Genomic DNA, 17,445 nt, shown 5'->3' on the forward strand with positions numbered 1-17,445 from the left:
GACATCTAGTGCGGGGAAAAAAAACCCAGACCTAGTGGGTTTTGAGAGGAGTTTTTCAGTGGTAAAAATGCTCTAACTCTGAAAAAAGCTGAAACAGCTTAAAAAAGCCAAAAAAACGCAGCTATTCAGCATTTATCAGCGTTTTTTGAGCCATAAGCTTTTGTGGAAGTATAATTTTGTTAAAAAACACTACAACGCTGAAAAACGCTACTGCAAAAGCGCTGAAAAACTCATTCTACAGCTACAGCTTTCGCTACTGGCTTTTTTATAACATCCAGTGTGCGTGAGGCCTAAAGCTGGTTTTGTTATGTTATCGTTTGATGAGCTATTTATTTTTATCATGTTATTTTTGACTGAATGTTTCCTTTAAATACTGTACCAGAAAATTTGTTAAGCTGCATTGAGTTGGGAACTTTGAACACATGTATGTTTCTACAAACTGCAGCTTGGCTTTAGCTAAACAAAAGGGTTAGAACTTTTGGCAAATTTTTATTGCTGGCACTTTCACCCTTTCTGTTACTTTGATGATCATTGTTACTGAGACAGAAAGTGAGGGGAACAAGAGGGGGTTGGGGGGGGTCCAAATGAGGACACGTCTTCCTGCTTGGGAAGTAGATTCTCTCACTTTTTAGAAATTACTTCTCACCATCTGGCCTCTCCAAGACAGGAAGTAAAGAAAAATCTTCCTACCAGGATACAACAGCAAAGTAAAATTGACTTCTGTTTTAAAGCAATATTAAACTCAAAAGCAAGCATTTATTACATTGCAGCTTACTAATTCTTAGATGTTATGGCTGCATTTGTTTTATTTTTTCAGGCTTTCTTTCTTCTATTGTCACTTGGTGATCCTGCCAGTATGTCTCTCAGTTTTCAAAAGAACAAGCTCTCTTGCAGATGTATCCATTTACTATGGACAAGGGTGCTTACAATGATCAGCTTTTATTTATTTATGTAAAACTTTCATTCGAAACGGAGAAAAAAAAACAGTTTGTTGTAACTGCTTATAAAATATTAGCTGGAGACTGGCTTCAGTTTGTTAGTGTATTTAAATTTGCTAGTGCACCTAACACTCCCCCCAGACTGACAATGCTGCTGTCCAAATGCGCCCCCTGTTCTCCTTCATCCAGAGTGGAGGCACTCTAATATAGGAGGTGTGTTACTGGCCAGATCACCAGGTGAAAACAGAGGGGGAAAAAAAAAGGAATGCAGCCACCACATCTAACGATTGATAAGCCGCAGTATATTATATTGTTGGCTGGGTGTTTGATACACTTTAACCCAAACCTACTCATCAAAATCTGATTAAAAATGTTTGTCTATACATGCACTTTAGGTGTGTCTTCTAATCAATAATTGAACCAACTTGTTTCTTTTATAGGAGTGACAACCTTGAAGCAGAGAAAAACATACGTGTTGCTTGTGGAAGAATTTCTTCTGTGAATCTAGCCATTATGGCCCAAGTGGAAAACAGCTCATCAAACAGCAGCAACTCACCTGATACAAGTATCCTAGTGACGTATTCCATTGTCGCCAGTTTTGCTGCTCTTTTCTGCTTGTTTGGATTGTTAGGAAATGCAGTTGTTATCTGGATCCTTTCATTTAAGATAAAGAGGACCAAGTACACTGTGTATATTCTCAACCTCGCCATTGCTGACTTCATTTACCTTCTCTTTGTTGCCGTTGTGATGCTCTTAATGGTTTCCCAAATGGTGAGTCGCCATTCCCAAAGTCCTACAGTGATCTTTGCTCTAGAAGTGATGTATGACTTTGGATATGCAGCAAGTATGCTCTTCCTGACCTCAATAAGTGTTGAGAGATGCCTTTCTGTCCTTTTCCCCATATGGTATAAATGTTACCGGCCCAAGCATTTATCATCCTTCACCTGTGGCTTTATCTGGCTATTGGGTGGCCTCTTCTCCCTTCTTGATAATTTTGTTTGTCCTCCAGATTCTTTTCAAAGCATGTCTAAGGAATGCATCGGAGTCCAAGTCTTTTCTACCGTTGTTACATTTGTTTTCATCATTCCTTTGATGCTCTTGTCTAGTTTTATCTTAATCTATATTGTCAAATCCACATCTAAAAAATCAAGACCTCCAAAAATTTACATCGCCATAATACTCACTGTTATGGTTTTTCTCATCTCTGTGGCACCAATCAGATTGCTATGGTCTTTACTCTTCTTTAAGTCATTTACAAACAAAATGTCTGCCTTGGCCTTCTTCTTCACTAGTACATACTGTACTGTTTTCAATAGCGGTGCCAATCCTTTCATATATTTTTTTGTGGGTAGGCACAAGAAAAAGAGGTTTGGGGGTTCAGTCAATGAAGCCCTTACTAGAGTGTTTAAGGATGATGACACTGAACAGTCATCTCTCGGGACTAGCACTAGCATGAAATAGAGCCATAACAAAGTCTATTTCTGGCCAATATTAGGAGGATTGTCCTCAACATTTTGGAATTTATCCTGCAAGAACTCAGAAATCCCTTATTTGTCTCGATTAACAAATATAAATGATATAAGAGATCTATGTAAGGGAGATATATGATCTTTTATAAAAATATTTTCCTTGGAACATGATTATTAACATAAGCTGGGCTGTTCATTAACTTGATCCTTTAAGAAATTCTTGTGGTTATTATCATTCTTTAAATCTAGATAATGACTGCAGCTTAGCAGTTTGCTCACAATAGTGGCACCTATGATACTTATAGACCTAAATCACATAACATAAAAAAAAGTTTGAGATACACAACGGCAGTGCCCCAGGTTGGAAACTCCACATGCCTCTCCAGTGTGCCTATTGCAAAACTCTGCTTTTTCTGACATTTTACTTGAAGAAAATAAGCCCAGCCAATCTAAAGCAAGACGGTACACTTCTCAGGCAACACTCTGCTTGGCTTCTACAAAGTTTTACATTTGTTGAAATGTTTGACTAAAGCTTTAAGAGCTGATCACAATTTACAACTCTGTGGATATTAAGGAGGGGACTAGATTAAAATACTCAAAGTAGGACTCTTCAGATCTCAACTGAGAATCTTTGTTATCTTATTCAAGTAAATAAGTTTGTTTTATAGGTTTGATGGACCTGAAATACAAATAATGGATAGCAGGAGTCCCAAGTCATCATAAAATGTCCAGCTATCAGTAAACGTTGAGTGGTCATGGAGTAGTGGAAGTAAATGGCATTATAGTACTGTACTAGAATACATAAAGTATGTACAGAAGTATATTTATGGTGCAAGAAATGGATTATAGACCCTGTTCACATATTTAGCCCCAGCAGTGCAAAGTCCAAGAATATACGGATCCACTTATTATATATCTCAAGTTCATAGAATTCCACAAATTAGTATAAGTAGTGCTTCAGTAGGCAGGTCCACCTGAGACAGGAACAAATCTCTAGAAACACAAGAAAAGTCACAAGGGGGCACCAACTAAGTGCAATATTAGACCTGGTCGGACAGGCTGCATGGAGCTGTAGAGAGGTCACCCGGGATAGTTTTTCAGTTTTACATGGACTGTAAGCTCTGAAACACGCTACCATGGCAAGCGGCCAGCCTGCCACGTGACGTCACATCTGGGTACTGTGCTCCAGGGTGGTTTTTCCTACCTCTAAGATCGCCATACGCCAGCTTCTCTATTGACAGACATGCTGTTGGATGTTACATCCAGGCAGACCAGCCACACTCCACCTATATGGTTCCAGATAAGCTTTTCTTGATTTTACCTTTTGTCTGTTCCTTTTTCTTAGAAATTATGTTTTTTATTAAAGTTTTACATCAAAATTAACACAAACACATCATTCACATAATCATGTAAAAAAAAACGAGTCTCTATTCCTGAGTACCCCAGCCCGCCTATATACTTAAAATCTCAAATAAAGAGATTTCTTGTGACAACTCTCCCTACTTAAAACAAACCCCTGACCAACCACCAGGGAGGGGGAAGAAAAAACCCAAAAGAAAAGATATCACTCTCTCTCTTTTCCCTCCCTCCCGACTTTTGAGGAAATATTCTGTGCAATCTAACTGGGTGTTGATACCATCTTGTTATTAGTTAAAAAAAAAATCTTGTGCCCTACTGGCTGTGGACATTTTATGTGTCCACATAAATGCTTTCATAATGTCTTTTGACTTTGACTGGAATTTGACTCCCCAACTTTCCCACATATAATATGGCACTCTTGGAGTTGAGGAAGACAGCAAAAGTAAGAGTATGGATCAGGGGTCTTCAAACTACGGCCCTCCAGTTGTTCAGGAACTACAATTCCCATCATGCCTAGTCATGTCTGTGAATGTCAAAGTTTTGCAATGCCTCATGGGACGTGGAGTTCAGCAACAGCTGGAGGGCTGGAGTTTGAGGATCCCTGGTATAGATGATTGAAATTAGACGAGATGGAGCATGCATCTTTAAACATAATTTTCCGAAAGGTGTAAAGGGTCTGTGTACTGGGCCTTTCTGTTCATTTTATTTTATTAAATACCCACTAATATTGCACTTAGTTGGCACCCCCTTGTATCTTTTCTTGTAGTACTAGAATACATACCTATGCTCAGGCAGAGATATGTCAGATGGTAGCTTTGTCTACACTATAAATCAGAAATGAACTGTCTACTTATGGCTCACAGGCCAATCACAACAAAGCAACTATGACATAGAAATATCACCTCCATTTTTACAATTAATAACAATATAGGAATGAATGAAGTGGTGACTAGACCTGCTAACATCTTCATTTTCTTTAAGGTTAGTTATATTTGTTTATTTCCTCTCCTAAAAAAAAAAAAACTACAGTACATAAGCCTTGGAAGTCAAATCAAGAACCATTGGGATGGTCTGTAAAGTCTGTATTGGCTGTTGGTAGCATTGAAGAGGCTTGTCCCCCCTGAGTACTGGTACACATTTGTATAACAAAGAAAGGCCCAAAGAAAGGTAGACATTTGTCCCTTGTAATCTACTGTATATTAGCAATCTTCTCAATATCTCTATTTATATCATAACACTGTCCCTAACATATGGAGTCCTACAGTCAGGGCACCAGATCTCCCAGACACACATGCCAGCTATGACCATTTGCTTCCTTGCTTGGACAGTATTCAAGAGCAACCAAAGTAGCACCAGAAGTTCTAATAATTCTACAAACCTCCCAACTTGAAGGATTTTTTTTTAACTAGGCATACTTTTTTGTCACACTCTCTTCTTATACCAAATCATTTCTTTGGTTGTACAATGTTATTTTTAAAAAATATTTTTTTTCTTTTATTATTTAATGTTTGTAATGAAGCAGATTTCTCTTGTATTTATGAATGTAAATATACTGTAAATGAAAATAAAGCCTCATATGCATACATGTTAAAGAAATAATCAACCAAATCTAAAAAGCATGGAATGGTTGCTGGTGAGCTCAGCCATGCTGGCTTCTTATATTTCTGAGCATAGAATTCCCAACCAAAAACGTAAATGTATTTTATTGGGATTCTATGTGATAGACCAACACAAAGTGGTACATAATTGTGAAGTGGAAGGAAAATGATAAATGGTTTTCAAAATTGTTTAGAAAAAAAAATGTGAAAAGTGTGGCGTGCATTTGTATTCAGCCCCCTTTACTCTGATACCCCTAACTAAAATCTAGAGGAACCAATTGCCTTCAGAAGTCACCTGATTAGTAAATAGAGTCCATCTGTGTGCAAATTAATCTCAGTATAAATACAGCTGTTCTGTGAAGCCCTCAGAGGTTTGTTAGAGAACATTAGTGAACAAACAGCATCATGAAGGCCAAGGAACACACCAGGCATGTCAGGGATAAAGTTGTGGAGAAGTTTAAAGCAGGGTTAGGTTATAAAATACTATCCCAAGCTTTGAACGTCTCACGGAGCACTGTTCAAGCCATCATTCGAAAATGGAAAGTGTATGATACAACTGCAAACTTACAATGACATGGCCGTCCACTGTCCACTGACAGGCTGGGCAAGAAGAGCATTAATCAGAGAAGCAGCCAAGAGGCCCATGGTAACTCTGGAGGAGCTGCAGAGATCCACAGCTCAGATGGGAGAATCTGTCCACAGGACAACTATTAATCATGCATTCCACAAATCTTGCCTTTATGAAAGAAAGCCATAAAAAGTCCCGTTTGCAGTTTGTGAGAAGCTATGTGGGGGTCGCAGCAAACATGTGGAATAAGGTGCTCTGGTCAGATGAGACCAAAATTTAACGTTTTGGCCTAAAAGCAAAGCGCTATGTGTGGCGGAAAACTAACACTGCACATCACCCTGAATACACCATCACCACCATGAAACATGGTGGTGTCAACATCATGTTGTGGGGATGCTTTTCTTCAGCAGGGACGGGAAAGCCGGTCAGAGTTGATGGGAAGATGGATGGAGCCAAATACAGGACAATCTTATGCCGTGTACACACGAGCGGACTTTACGGCAGACTTTGCCCGGCGGACGGGATTTCGTCGGACAATTCGATCGTGTGTGGGCTCCAGCAGACTTTGTTTTCTCAAAAGTTGGACGGACTTAGATTTGAAACATGTTTCAAATCTATCCCACGGACTCGAGTCCGGTCGAAAAGTCCGCTCGTCTGTATGCTAGTTAGACGGACAAAAAGCCACGCTAGGGCAGCTATTGGCTACTGGCTATGAACTTCCTTATTTTAGTCCGGTTGTACGTCATCACGTACAAATTCGACGGACGTTGATTGTGTGTAGGCAAGTCCGTTCATTCAGAAAGTCCGTCGTAAAGTCCGTCGGCCAAAGTCTGCCGTAAAGTCCGCTCGTGTGTACACGGCATTAGAAGAAAACCTGTTAAGAGTCTTCAAAAGACTTGAGACTGGGGCAGAGGTTCACCTTCCAGCAGGACAATGACCCTAAACGTACAACCAGAGCTACAATGGAATGGTTTAGAGCAAGGCATATTCATGTGTTAGAATGGCCCAGTCAAAGTCCAGACCTAAATCCAATTGAGAATCTGTGGCAAGACTAAAAAATTGCTGTGCACAGATGCTCTCCATCCAATCTGACAGAGCTTGAGCTATTTGGCAAAGAAGAATGGGCAAAAATTTCACTCTCTAGATGTGCAAAGCTGGTAGAGACATCCCCAAAAGGGGCTGAATACAAGTGCACACAACACTTTTCACATTTTTATTTATAAAAAGTTTTGAAAAACATTTATCATTTTCCTTCCACTTCACAATTATGTGCCACTTTGTGTTGGTCTATCAAATAAAATTCCAATAAAATAGATTTATGTTTTTGGTTGTAACAAAATGTAGAAAATTTCAAGGGGTGTGAATACTTTTTCAAGGCACTTTAAGCCTATTTTCCAGGGATATCTCATATCTAAACCCTGGTGTTATGTTCCCATGATAGATCCTTCATAACGTAGAATCAGTTACTGTGCAATCCAGGTGGTAGAGGGTGAAAAAGTCAATAAAGTGGCTGCAAACCTCTGAAATGAAAAATGAACAAAGCATATACCTGTATATTGTATACTTTCCTCCACCAAAAGCACATAGTGTGATTCCTCTCTGCTGTTTCTTTCCACTGCTATCTTCATGAAATAAGGGGTTTGGGAGCCTGGTCCCCAACCAGGGCTCAACAAAGAAAGAAGGGGAGCAAGTGGACTATCTTGGTACAATGCAAAAATGATACAATTGAATATGTAGACAATCATATAAAATTTAGAAAAGTTTATTAATACATAATACATGACAAAGAAAGTCAGTCGTAAATTAAAAACATAGGTGACTTGGTCATGGACAGTGTTTCAACTAGTTTTGCGGACTGGGCCGCCTCATCGGGAAAAACATCTGCAATTTAATCAACACAAGATCAATGGCAATATAGTCAATCATATACACACATTATATATATATATATATATATATACATACAGTTCAGCAAAATATATGTTTACACAAGGGGAGAAAATGGATGTAAGGCTGCTTACCCAAGTCCTGGTGTGCACACAGCACAAGGCGTCACCAGTAGAGTCTCCCGCTGCGAATGGGGGAGATTAATGCACTTTATTTCACCCAGACTCCAGCCCCTTGACTTGTTAATCTCCCCCTTATTTCAACCCCTCATTTCATTAAGTCTTGGATGATGGTACAACCCTCGTTTTAACATACATACTTATTGACACTGCTCTTAGAGGCCACCCATATTTTTCTGCTATCTTCATGAGTTTGACAGGTTGTGTCATATCTGGGGTATCCATGAGTATGGGGGAGGGGAGCTCCAGCCTACGTTGTTCATGTTTCTCTATCAGATTGTGATGATTGGGGGTGTCCATTCCCTCCACTCAGATATCAGATTACACTCAGCTCCCTGCTCTATACTGTGCAGTGTGTGACATCAGATCCCCAACCCCTGCCTTTTGACGATCAGAAATGCTGTGTAAACTGTACACTTGGAAAACATGTAGAGGAGGGATGGCTGCAGATAAACTTATATAGGTGGATTTGTTTTAGCTCTGTGTCTTGTTATTAGACCAGTTGCTTCACTGTGTATATGTAAGGGTTTACAACAGCTTTAAGATCTGGAAGGAAGGGATCGATGCATAAATGATTGCAGAATAATGTTTTATAGGTGTCTAAGAAGCCAGCAGACCATTGAGCGTACCAATACCCATTCAGAATTACAAATGTCGGGTTATGTTCACATTTTACAGTTGTCTGATCACAATGGGAATCACTTATCTCTGTACATTTAATGTTTAATATTTATGATATATTTTCTTTACTCTGTTAACTGAAGAAAATGATCACAAAATTATTTTTAGGTAACCTATACGGATAGAAAAGCTGCCATTACTCAGATATTTTCAAAGCTGCAGGCCCCGGCACTGTCCCCTGATCCTAGCAAACCTGCACTTACACTGCAAGAGACCTGAGACTTGTTCCTGGTTAGTGACTCACTGGATCGCAAAGCCGGGCTCAAGATCTCAGTGCCGAAGCTTGTAGCTTTAAAAATAACAAGTGAGGTTTGGTAGTAGCTCTCCTATTTTCCACTCTCAGGTTAAAGCTAAAGCTTAGTTAAAAACAAAATCTTTACAGCATTAGTTACAATACTTACTTGCAATGAAGTAGGTCTCAGAATTTACAGGCTGCTGAAGAAATCTTCACTGCAGGGCTGCCCTGTCCTCTTCCTGCTGCTGAAGTTCCAGCACTCTGGGGGTTACCAGCTTCGGGTCACCAGGTTCCAGCTTCAGGTCTCCAGGCTCTGCTGCACTAAAGAAGATGACAGGGACACATCCCCTCCTTCCTCCTCCACTGAGAAAAAAAAATGTGATCTGTGACCGGGAGAGAGTCAGAGCCCTGAGACCTGAAGCTGTTAACAATTGCAGGGCTGGAAGTTCAGCAGCAGGAAGAGGACAGGGCAGCCCTGCAGTGAAGATTTCTACAGAATCCAGCAACCTGCACACAGTGGGGCATACTTCATTATAGTGTGCAGCCTGCACACCATGACACATATTTCATTAGTTCATTACATAAGTAATGTAACTAAAGTGGTAGAGAATTTTTTTTTTTTGGCTAAACTTTAGCATTAAAGTGGATGTAAATCCAATGTTATCCTTTCTAAACTACTGCCATAGGGGTTATCTATAAGGATATACATGCCTCCTGCATGTATCTTTACCTGTCGAATGTCTCCCCTCTGTCTGTTATTAGACCCGAAAAACTGCATATTCTGTGGGCGGGTCTGTTGTCTGAAGCTCGGTGGGTGGAGTCGTGATATCAGTAGACTCCCCGCCCACCTCTAAACTCCCCTTGTCAATATTCATTTTCTCCTGTGTATTTCTTACACTGAACTTCTGCTGAACTTCTGCTATGATCTCTAACATCCAGTGAAAAGACAGGAAAGTAACCACATGACTTCAGCATGCCATCATGGTGAGGTGTGGAACAGCCAATCCTTGCAGAGCTGCTGTAGAAAGGAGTGGGGGAGAGAATTAAAAAATAATGCATGTGTCTTAGGCTGTCACTCACAGCAAGGGGGGGATTTGACAAAGTTTTTCTCATTTTGTCAAGATTTTTCTCACTGAACAATAAGAGGATTGCTCAGAGATGGATTAACTCTGTGTGGCAAGACTGGGCTCAAATGATAGGAAATCTTATACTCTACAGTATGATATATATATAAAAAAAAAAAGGTAGATAAATACTAACTGAATAGCTTTAAGTTTGCCAGAATACCAGGTATCATAAACACTTTGTTTATTTGTAAATTTTCAACTTTTCTCATAACTTTTTGCATCTATGTGCTGCTGATCCCCTGTAGCCTCTTTGCACGCACGTCCTGTCTACATGCATGCACCTCAGTAAAGACGCATGACTTTTCTCAGGTTTATTTATGGTGACATTGTACAATGTCTGCATAACGTGTATTAAAAAAGAGACTTTTAGCTTCCATTTGAAGCCTCTGTGACATGGTGGCAATGCAAGAACACAACAGGTAGAAAGAGACAGAGCACTGTCATCCTATAATAGAACGTGCCTGAACAAGGACCATTATGGCAGGATCACCAACTTTTATTTTGATGAAAGGTGTAATTTAAAAATATTGAAAATTACTACTGAAATGATATTAACATGTTAAACATGTGAGATTTTAACGATTGTGTTTACATATACTTAGGGGTTAATTAATAAAACAGTTGCAGTAACTTACAAGAACCAATCAGCTTTCGCATTTCATTATTCATTTGATTCAAAACAGCAAGAACAATAACAGATGATGGATGTTCGGTGTCATAGAATAATCGACAACTACGCACACTATTCTTTGTTTTTTAACTGTTGAAAAAGACTGTCTTGACAATAATGGTAAAACAATGCAATAAAACATGTTATTCCACAGGGTGGCGCACAAATCACCTTTCACTGGTGAGACATAGTGATAATGATCATGTTTCCTGTACATGACATTTTCTGTATCACTGAAGATATAACAATGAAATGCTAAACAGCTAAACATTTATTTGCAGTCATGGCAAATAAAACAAGTTGTTCATGTCAGATATACTCATTCAGGCCGGGGCGTTGCTAGGTCTACAAAAGATCTAGGGCTATAGCCCACAACAGTGAAGTAAAGAAAGTCATAAACTTGGATGGGCATACACAAGTATACATCAGGGTCCCCAGAGAACCCCCCACTTAAATCAGGGTCCCCAGAGCCCTCCTCATTACATCAGGGTCCCCAGAGAGCCTCCCTACTTACATCAGGGTCTCCAGAGAGCCCCCCCTTTAGATCAGGGTCCCCAGGAAGCCCCCCCACTTACATTAGGATCCACAGAGAACCTCCCCCTTACATGAGGATCCCCATAGAGCTCCCCCTACTTACATCAGGGTCCCCAGAGAGCTCCCCAACTTACATCAGGGTCCCCAGAGAGCCCCCCCCTTACATTGGGGTCCCCAGAGAGCCCCCCCTTACATCAGGTTCTACAGCAGCAGTTCCCAACCTTTTTGGCATGGCCCATGGTTGGTATCACGTCACCATGGTTGTTATAGTATCAGGATGATTAAAGTGCATTATTTCTATGAATACACTGTAATATAAAATGAAATAGTTCAACTCACCAATGGGAGCCCTGAGTGTGCCAATTTCCACTGTCACATGCCACCAAATGCAGCTTGTCACTTGCCATGTCACCTGCCACCAGATGCAGCTTGTCACTTGCCACTGTCACCTGCCACCAGATGCAGCTTGTCACTTGCCATGTTACTTGCCACAAGATGCGGATTGTCATTTGCCATGTCACCTGCCACCAGATGCGGATTGTAACTTGCCATGTCACCTGCCGCAACATGCGGATTGTCACTTGCCACAAGATGCAGAAAGTCACTTGTCACAGGATGCGGATTGTCACTTGCCACAAGATGCAGATTGTCACTTGCCATGTCACTTGCCACAAGATGCAGATTGTCACTTGCCACAAGATGCAGATTGTCACTTGCCACGTCACTTGCCACAAGAGGCAGATTGTCACTTGACACAAGATGCAGATTGTCACTTGCCAGCGATTGTGTCCCTGGTGTCCCAGAGTGATCTTCAGTTATTTATTCGTAAAGTGATTCTTAAAAAACTTTATCAAAAACAGGACACTACATCCAAATACACTCTCCAAGAAAATCAAGCTTTGGACCAATTAATCACCCTCCTTGAGGAGAGTGATACAACTGATCTAATCGATCGAATAGATCTTCCTCAAATTTTGGAATCAGTAGAAAAACTAGATATGGCCGATTGTTCCTATCCAATAATATCTAAACTTAAGAAAAAATCCGATATGTGTCCGCCACCGAGTACGTGCCCGAATGCAGCAGCCTTTCTGAAACTCGTCAATGGTGATTTAGATAAACTCAAAGTACAGATGAAGGGACCCCTTAATCTAAGGCCAGAAGAATCTGAGGCACTAATCTCCCTAGCTAACAATACTAAAATCACGATTAAATCATCAGACAAGGGAGGAAATATAGTTGTCCTAAATAATGACCACTATGTTAAGATTTGTAACAAAATCCTCAACAATGCAGACTGGTATCGTCGTATGCCGGCCTCCATTGCTGAGAAGTATAATAGAGAATTCTACACCTTAATAGACTCGGCGTATTTGAACAATACAATCAATAAATCCACCTGGACATTTATAAGAAATAATTTTCCCAGGATCCCAACATTTTACATACTCCCGAAAGTACATAAGAGCCTGACAGATCCACCTGGCAGGCCTATCATTTCAGGCATTGGTTCGATTAGCGACAATGCTAGTAAGCTGGTCGATGAATACCTGAGACCTTTCGTAGTTGCTCTAACATCATATATAAGGGACACGACTCATCTTCTACAAATTTTGGATCTCCTATATGTACCAGACCAAGCTCTCCTAGTTACAATCGACGTAGAAACTCTCTACAGTTCGATACCACATGAACGTGGACTCGCAGCAATCAGACACATACTACAACAAAATCCACAGTTAGACCCTATTTATAATGAATTCATTGTCGCACTGCTCGAGCACATCCTTACCCATAACATCTTCACCTTTAATGGCTCCCACTACCTCCAGGTGCAGGGGGTTGCGATGGGGACATGTTGTGCCCCGTCGTATGCCAACCTGTACCTGGGGGAGTGGGAGAAAGCCTTCCTCTCTGATGATGGCCTTACCCAATATACCAGCCACATTGTGGGCTGGTATCGATATATAGACGATATCTTGATCATTTGGGACGGCCCCCAGGATGTGCTCGAGCAGTGCTTGTTAAGAATGAATAAAAACGACTTCAATCTAACATTCACTATGTCCTTCGATCAAAATCAAATTACTTTTTTGGACATAGAAATCTATAGAAAAGAACAAGGGAAACTGTCCACTAAACTGTTTAGAAAAAGCACTGCAGGAAACACTATACTGCATGCTGCGAGTTTCCATCCACAGCCTCTCATAGACTCTATACCGTACTCACAATTTCTTCGAATCAAACGAAATTGTACTGATAATGATACATTCCTGAAAGAAGCGGCGAACTTACGAAATAGATTACTAGCAAGAGGATATACACATAAATCCCTGAAAAAATCTTTTAAAAGAGTAATGAGTAAACCCAGAGATACGCTCTTTCAGGCCCCTAGACAAAAAGATACCAATCCACTTCGTATTATAACCACATACAATCAACAACACCGTCAAGTACAAAAAATAGTTGAGAAATATTGGCACCTACTGACCCATGATCCATCTTTGGGCCACCTGGTGCCAAGTAAACCCCAGTTTACATTTAGGAGAGCGACATCTATTGGCGATAAGATAACAAACAGTGAGTTCAGAAATGAATCAACAAAGGTACACTGTAAATATAAAGGAACATTCATGTGCGGCTCTTGCCGTTATTGTACATATATGTTCACACAGAAGAACCCTATCCTCCCCAATGGAAGGAAATTATATCCGAAACATTTTGCTAACTGCAGAACCACTGGAGTGGTTTATCTACTCCAGTGCAACTGCGGTTGTTTTTATATAGGGAAAACAAAACAAGAATTTTGGAAAAGAGCATACAGACACATAGTGTCCATGCAAACTTCCGATCCTGAGCTTCCCCTGGGTCGCCATGTTGCCCTAGTACATGGGGGCAAATTTCCCAAAGTCAGATTTTTAATCTTAGATCGGGTGCACCCGAGCCCTAGGGGGGGCGACTGGAACAAGATCTTGCTCCAGAAAGAGCTTAAATGGATCTATTTATTAAAAGCTACCTCGCCTCCAGGCCTTAATGAGGCTATATGTTTTAAACCATTTCTAGAAGGGTTTAACTCCGGTGGAATGGAAAAATAAGATATAATTTACTCTAATAGAGGATTTCTCACAATCTTTTAGGAATGATATATGAAACATTTGATATGTATCGGGGTCTTGTTCTAGTCGTCCCCTCAGATGCTTAGGTCTCTCGTAATATGATTTCATGTGAGTACCATGTAATAATATGTATCTAACACCTATGCTGTAAACTCGTGAGATGACCCTTGAGCTGTATCAGTTTACTTACTAACATTAATTGTCTATTACTGTTATGTAGAATTCGAATTAGCAATTACATCTGTATCACTCATTATATACTGTTTAATATCTAATCAAGCATAGTCTGTTGCAATCAACAGAGATTTATGGAATGTATTTTCCTTCTATATCTATTACCTCATGTTCTTTTAGAAACAAATATCTGTAGTGCCAGTCTTTTGCCCACCTCATAATGTCACTTTATGAATATATGATGATTTCTAACTGAAAAATATGTGTCGTGCTGATATCTCTGTTGCTCCTTGTTTATTACATCGAAATATTTATACTTTATTTTATACCATAAGATACACATATTATTTTGGAAATGATGACAAATATGCCCCTTTATGTCTGCCCTCTACTGTCCGGCTTTGGGTGCGTGTTGCTTCGGCGGTCACCCGGCACGGAAAGCCGCCCAGAATGTTGGTCTGGGCGGCGCTTTGGGAGGTTATCAGGGCGACTTAACATCACGCCCTCTCTCCTCCATATTGCCACTCCGGCGGACATGCGCAGTCCGCCGGTGAGGCATTCCGTGCCGGTGGGATGGAGGTGCGTGACGCCGTCCCAACGTAGCTGCGCTCGCGCGTGCGCGGTAGGGGCAGCGCCGCGCATCCCTGTCCCAGGGAGCAATAGGAAGGCTCTCCAGCTGATGAGTTCCACTTATCAGCTGGGCGCGATTATCGCGCCAGCTGATGGGAGCTCATCTTACTTTAAAAGCCAGCTTCATTCATTCCCAGCCCAGACACCGTGTCTGTCGGATGCTGGGATCTGTGGCTGGCTAAAACTCTAAAACACTCAACTACAGGTATTATTATTTTTTACTATTCTACTGCAATGAATTATTTTATTTATTTTTCTTCATCTACAACCATATACTTAAGCTTTGCTTCCTACTAACATTGACTGCTCCCTGATTCATTTAGGTATATTTTTAGGTGCAATTTAGGTGCACATTGTGGAACGATATGTTAATTATCTCTACAAGCTATGCAAGGCAATCGTTTTGTCTATACTGCTTCTGCTATTGAACAATCTTTACATATGGATATACTTTATTACTATATTTACACATTGTTTTGCCCTAATTATAATTATGTAATAACGCCCTTAAAACATTTAGAAGACCTATGTGTAGGAATACCATAGGTAATACTACTATTTGTTTTTAGGACAATAAAAAAGACTTCAATGCAGCAACACTCTAGAGGTCTTTCCTCTTTATTAGTTCTTATTATTATCTTTTACATTTCCACTCCTAGGATGCAACAACAATGGCCCATTTGAATTTTTTGTGCGTATACGCCTTTGTGCATACTATGCATTCATGCATATATGTTCATACAATATTATATATTTTTTTATTTTTTTTTTTTTTTTTTTTCTCTTCACAATCAGCTACTCTGAATAAATTTTTATTTTTAAAGAGAATCTATATTTAAATTCTATCCATAGGTTTGCCTTCTTCCCTGTTTTTGCTCCAGTGTACCGCTGCGGCCAGCACGCATCCAGGACGGACAGGGTAGGTGTAAAGTTAACTTTGCATATCCACAATTTGAGGGATTGAAACATATCGATGAACTATCCAGAGAACAGCACTTCATATATATAAAAATCATAACCATCTGTTATCATATTTTCAAATACTTCCGTTCTTCCTTTTTATCATTGGTTCTAAAACAAGCAACGTCAACATCACAGGTAGGTGATCAATTGATCAACCTATACAGTTAGATATTGACACAAAAATATATATGGTAATTTACCTATTACATTTTCTTAATTAATTCAGATGAATTCCTCTTTCCAATTAAGCCCCTGAAGAAGGACTGAATTTTAATATATCCCGAAACGCGTTGGGCTGGCAAAGAGTTTCCATCGTCTAAATACCACCGTGTAGTGGAATATAATTAATGGGCCTAAAAAGCCCCGACTGTAGGAATATCATTGTCTAGTTGAATAGAATCAGTACTGTTTTTGAATTATATGTATTATATATGTTTCCGTTGCTTGGAATGTCTTGTTTTTATAATCTTTAAATAAAAATATTGTTTTTACTCTTATATGAGATCACAATCTATACAATTTCTTGTGCAAGTGCCGGAAAAATCCAATTAGGGGAATTTCCTTTTTTAATTAAGGTGTCCCAGAGTGAGGGCGGGCAGTGAGAGATGATGTAATCTCTCTGCTGCCCGCGGCTGCACAGTGAGGGTGGAACTGCAGTGATGCAGGGCAGGCGGTGAGAGATTATGTCATATCTGTCAGAAACCATGAAATCAGAACGAGACAGAAGTACAGTTAAATCACACTTGTTTAATAATAAAAGTAAAAAGAAGAAATGTAGTCAAAACATAGCCAGGTCAGGGATCAATGTAGTGGAACAGCAAGCAGGATCTGGAGCCAGAAGGGATGTCAGCAAAGACAGTCTTTAAACAGGAACGCAGGAGATAGTTTCTTGTGATGTGAAGGCGAAGGCAGAGCTCCTCTGGACTGGATGGCTTAAGTAGGTAGGACTGACGAGCAGGATCATCAACAGCTGAGTAACTGTGGAGAGAGATGGGAGCTGGCAATTAGTCGACAGCTGAGCGGCCAGCTCAGAGAAGGAAGGGCTGAGCCCAGCCCTGACAATATCTCTTCTCGCCTGCCAGTCTGCTCACTGGATTGCCCGCCCGCTGGGCCCGCTCACTGTCCTGCCCACATGCTACTTTCTTGGGTACCTAGACTGTCTGCCCATCTGCTCACCTGCCGAGCCCTCTCACCGTCCTGCTAATTTCAATTGCCCCATTCCCCCCCTGAATCCGCCCCCTGTAAGAGACTCTGGGCTATGGGCCCCAGATTCGGGGCTATAGTCCCAGAAGCCACCCCCTATGGACGCCACTGCAT

The 17,445-nt window shown here is 40.5% G+C and overlaps 1 protein-coding gene across 2 annotated transcripts in view; it reads left to right on the plus strand.

The window, feature by feature from the left end:
• LOC141131537 (proto-oncogene Mas-like) overlaps positions 1–16,625 on the plus strand; it is a 58,118-nt gene extending 41,493 nt beyond the window's left edge. For both annotated transcript variants that reach the window (XM_073618919.1, XM_073618920.1), the window contains one exon: positions 1,379–16,625. In XM_073618919.1, coding sequence (XP_073475020.1) covers positions 1,452–2,399 — 948 coding nt within the window. In that variant the 5' untranslated portion in view covers positions 1,379–1,451 and the 3' untranslated portion in view covers positions 2,400–16,625. The remainder of the gene's footprint in view (positions 1–1,378) is intronic.
• The last annotated feature ends 820 nt before the right edge of the window (positions 16,626–17,445 follow it).

Source organism: Aquarana catesbeiana, linkage group LG03, assembly GCF_042186555.1.
Source record: "Aquarana catesbeiana isolate 2022-GZ linkage group LG03, ASM4218655v1, whole genome shotgun sequence".
NCBI classification, from domain to species: domain Eukaryota; kingdom Metazoa; phylum Chordata; class Amphibia; order Anura; family Ranidae; genus Aquarana; species Aquarana catesbeiana.